At 41.1% G+C, this 4,743-nt stretch overlaps 1 protein-coding gene across 1 annotated transcript; it reads left to right on the top strand.

The window, feature by feature from the left end:
* The first annotated feature begins 1,166 nt into the window (after positions 1-1,166).
* On the top strand, positions 1,167-3,179 carry LOC112571123 (YLP motif-containing protein 1-like). Its single transcript, XM_025249935.1, has 3 exons — positions 1,167-1,239; positions 1,655-1,776; positions 2,287-3,179. The coding sequence occupies exons 1-3, from the start codon at positions 1,167-1,169 to the stop codon at positions 2,431-2,433; spliced, it is 342 nt and encodes a 113-aa protein (XP_025105720.1). The 3' UTR covers positions 2,434-3,179.
* Positions 3,180-4,743: the final 1,564 nt, after the last annotated feature.

The raw sequence follows: 4,743 nt of genomic DNA, 5'->3' as shown, positions 1-4,743 counted from the left end.
ATTTTATTATCAAGTCAGTGTATGGTAACAAAATTAAGGAGCACATTGGTCATAGCACCGGGAAAAAAAAACTTTTGTTAATATGTTGTCCCCTATTGTAACATTACCTCTCCAAGCAATTACATCTGAATTCTTTCGTTATATACCCACAGGCACAATCACACGATTTGAATACTAATTACACGGAGCTGTAAAAATGTCATTGCAACTTACACAAGTTTCACCTTAATATGATTTGGGCATCAAGTTTTTAAAACAGGATTTTTTTTTCATCTTCCCCCACCCCACACACACCCCCCTCTCTCTCTCTCACACACACACTTTCACTCTCGCTTTCTCAAATAAACGCACACACTGTCACTAATACCCTTATGCAATGAAACAGGAATATGTTCGAGTACAGGCGTTTCCACACAAGGTCACATAAATAGTAGCATCAAGGTGCTATAGAAAGAGGAATTAGGCTCCTTCTGTGACATAACATATGGGGCCGTTTTTGAAGACCGGCAAGAAAGGTGTAGAGCACCTGACTTGGTGTATTGGGTATGTTAGAGAAGAACGCTTCTCGGGTATTGGTGATGGGAGTCCTGCAAGGAGCACATCACTGCTGCGGATTGTAGCAAGAGTGGTGCAAGCTGTGTCCCAGACTTCACATTCTCCATAACTTTGCATATATAAACATTAGTTTATGTGTTGTATTTCCATCATTATTTCGAATCAATGTGACAGAATATTGCATGTAAAACAACCAAAAAACAACACAAAAATAGCTTTGTAAGTATAGGTTGGCAGTTTACAACCCCATCCCCAACACACTCATAACTCAGAATAATTCCAAATATTATTTACATTTCTTTTTAAAAAGTGGAAAGCCACGACCACTTATTTGGTCCCGTTTGCATTCAGTGTGGGATGGTATGAAGAGACTGGTAGACTGTGTTGGTCGAGTCGGTGCCCGTAGCTTGGATGGAAACGTACTGTAGATCACATTATGGTGTATGAAGGCCGCGCTCACAACTTGGTGTTAGTATATACTGTAGATGACATGTTACGGGTTATGAGACCCATCCCCACGCTCCCCCACCCCATATATCCTAGATGACATTGTATATGAGGGCCACGCCACAGCTTGTGGTTGGCGGCGGACTCTCTGTCTTGTGCTCACTATGCAAAGCTGCTTTGTCTCACAGGTGTACAAGAAGTCCAAGTGGGAGCTCGACACATCGGAAGTCAAGCTAGGTTAGTTGTTCCATATTGTATTTGTGGCATTTCTTTTCTGCTATTCTTGCGCGCATGCGTGTGTGACCTTACTGTGGCTGTGATCACATAAGCAATTAAAAAAAAAATTAAGCTATGCAGTGACTAGAAAAGTAGTTTAGGTCATTTTCTCCCTCCTCTCTCTCCCTCCTGTCTTACTGCGCGGGCGCTTGTGCTCTTGGTTAACTTTAGGAGACGATCACATTAACTAATGAGTCGCACAGAATGCCATTTATTACACAATATAGGCGTAAACATATCAAGGTTTTTTGTGTGCTTTTTTTTTTTTTTTTTTTTTTTGAGTATTATGCGAGTGCGATGTTCACGCACTTATTGAGATTAGCGATTAGCAAAGAGCCAACAAATGTCGCTGAATTATCTGCTATGTTCCTTGTAGACAAGCTGGATGGCCTGTCCCATGGCATGCACAAGCGCGAGGCCGCGGGAACCACGATGGAGGACTATTTGCAGTTGGCAGATGATTACTTTGCCCGCAAGACCAAGCCGGGCAAAAAGATGGTGAGTGTTGTATGCTGGCCGAGTTACTCGGGTCTTAGAGAATTGCGAGTGAAGTGGCGTTGTCGATACATATTTTTTTTTTTTGATCAGTGCCAACAATAACTTGGAATTTCCCACTGAGAACAGAATTTGTGGACTTAACAATAGAGCTGACTGGCTTACAAATGTACAGATGCATTAGTCGTGGTCCCTGCTGTCAGTGAAAGGGTGGAATCCATTTACAAGTTTATATTTCGATCACGATACGATTATTTATCCTAATTTTGTTTTATCTTGAAAGGCCATGCATGAACTTAAATCAACAACCATGAAAATAATATTCATTCAGAATTATCCAGAAATCCATCAGTAATAATCATCAGTCAATAAATTATGATTAAGTCATCGTTCTATCAACATCTGTCATCATGTCCTATTCTGAAAAGTACATTGTACCTGACATTGGATTAACTAAGCTGTTTAATGAGCTATGTAGAGCTGAGTGTTAATCACTAGTTTTCGTGTCTGTAGGTGCGCTGGGCGGACCTGGAAGAGCGCAAAGAGCAGAGTCGGAGGCGCGAACTGGGCTTTGTGGTGGGGCAGACTCAACGCGACTGGGACCGCATCACAGACGACTCGTTTGCCGATAAGGCTCTCAACCAGACTAAATACATTTAACGTAGGAACGCGCACGAATTATGCTTAGGAAAGGGAAAAAAAAAGACCTGTTGATATTAATCTCCTGGCAGTCGAGCATCCTCCATCCCCTCCCCACCATCCCAAATAAAAAGAGACAGACATCAAACCGGACGATTTGCTGTTTTGTGCACAAGCTTAGACTACTGTTTCTACTAATTTTTACTTTTTTTTAAAAAGAAAGCTAGTCGTGGACTTAACAAGTCTGTATTGTTTTCACAAGAGACGCAGCTACACGAAGGACTGAGTAAAGTTTAGGCGCGACGATGTTACTATTATAGATGTCACAGCTGTTACAAGTCTGTTGAGGGTCACATTTCCTGAGAAGGCAGCGACAAATATTTCCATGAAGCATTAGCACGAACTCGTCTTTAAAGTTTGAAATACTGACATCGTTGCACAGATGTTAACGCCCATTTCATCATCTTGCCCATTGGCTGTTGTCAATTCTTCGATTGACTTGCAATGTGTGGATCGTGTCCTTTTCCGTGGATTCGGAAGATAAGGCGTCGTCAGGAGCTACTGTGACCCACGTAATGTTAGGTTTTAAGGTAGTGTTTTCGGACTCCACTCAGCACCTGGCTCTTAAACTCGATATTGTGTGCTTGTGGAATGGTTTTTTTTTTTAACATTTTATGTTCATTTGGTCTTTTTGGATTTTGTTTTTCTTGTATATCTGCTGTAGCTGTATGAAAGAGGAAAGCATTAAAGAACTTGATTCCAAGAAACGGGTTCCATGTTGTTTTTACTGTGCATGCCACAATTATTTACTTTCTGTTGCACTCATGCACTACCGATTAAGTCGCCCTCAGAGCCGCGCAGGTTGCCACTAATACACCTTTGCTTTCCCCATCCACTGGCACGGCGCGTATCAGTCACGTGATCTTTACGTCAACGTGGTTATGTTTGCTTTTTCATAGCAGTTACCTTACGCGATATTGTTGATAAGGTCTGACGATTTTTTTTAAATACTGTGTAAATATTTCAGTTTGATTCCCAGTCTAGTCTTCGGGAATAAAAACGTTTAGTTTGTGTGTCATTGAGCGGGCGAAACACGAGATTACTGTAGTTGTCGACTATGGTACATTTAAAAAATCTTGTTCAATAAATCATCTTCCATCACCTTTCTTCGACGTTGTAAATTCTTTAAATATGAGTGGATCGTGTGCAAAGACTTGTCTGAGAAACTATTAGGTTTTACATACTTCGTCACTCCAAGTATCGTCGATCGCGATTGGTCAGTTTATTTTACCGTGGTCCGCCAACAGTAGAGGCGATTGTTCAATTTCAGTTGACACATTTGCTTGTTTATCGGAAGCTCGGGAGCCGAGTTTGTTGATAGCTACTTTTTCAGTGTTTTTGTTTTAACGGTACATCAAATCTTCGGTGACTGCGTTTTTTTTTTGTTTTTATTTTTTTATTGTATTGTTTTTTAAACATAAGTTTTTGTTTTGTTTTGTTTTCCCCACCACTATTTAAGTATGGACAACCTCACAAGATGTGAAATAATGAGAAAACGAGCTTGTACAAGAGCTATTCCTCTAACATTAAAAAAGCACTTACACAAAATGTAGGCGTTATTACATAGCTTTACACTATTTCCTTTTAGAAAAACACTTTGCTATAATAGCTGCTCCTTTTTTTTTTTTTTTTTTATGTGTGAGATTCCGATCTGCGCTTGCTGCTGGTCTTCCATTAACTCTGCCATTTCCTTCCCTGGTCCCCTGTGCCGCTGGATGAGCAGATCACAAGATAACACAGACTGATAAGTCGAAGGGAACTCTTTTCTTGCATTCGGGGAAAAAAAATTGTTTCGGTGCCTCGCATCAGGCAGAAAGCGAAGTCCGGCATGACTTTGACATTCTCAAGTACCGTTCACCATCTTGGACAGAGGAGAGACATCCATTTCAACCACTTACTAACCCATCTCACATGACTGACGATAGAATGAGCCACTACAAGTTCGACAACAATTCACAGCTCACTCAGTATTTAGCCTCGTCATCAGGTTCTAGCGGGACTTTCTGTCTTCTGTCAGAGACCAGATTTGAGCTGACAGCCTCGGGCCACTGGACGTTGAGTGATCGTTACTGAACGTTGCCTCATGTTGTTATGTTTGTTGTGGCTCTGTCTTCCAGGAAGTCTGTTAATAAAAGTGAATGGTCCCCTCGTTAGCACGCTCTTTATTTGTGGTTTGTTTGCTTGTTTACAATTCCTACACGTTTGAGCATGAAAGAGCATGCCGATGATATATGTTGGCGATAGGCGTCAACATATCGAAGTATTTTGCAG

This window comes from Pomacea canaliculata, linkage group LG8, assembly GCF_003073045.1.
Source record: "Pomacea canaliculata isolate SZHN2017 linkage group LG8, ASM307304v1, whole genome shotgun sequence".
NCBI lineage: Eukaryota > Metazoa > Mollusca > Gastropoda > Architaenioglossa > Ampullariidae > Pomacea > Pomacea canaliculata.
The sequence above is the reverse complement of the archived record's forward strand: the minus strand, read 5'-3'. Positions and strand labels throughout refer to the sequence as shown.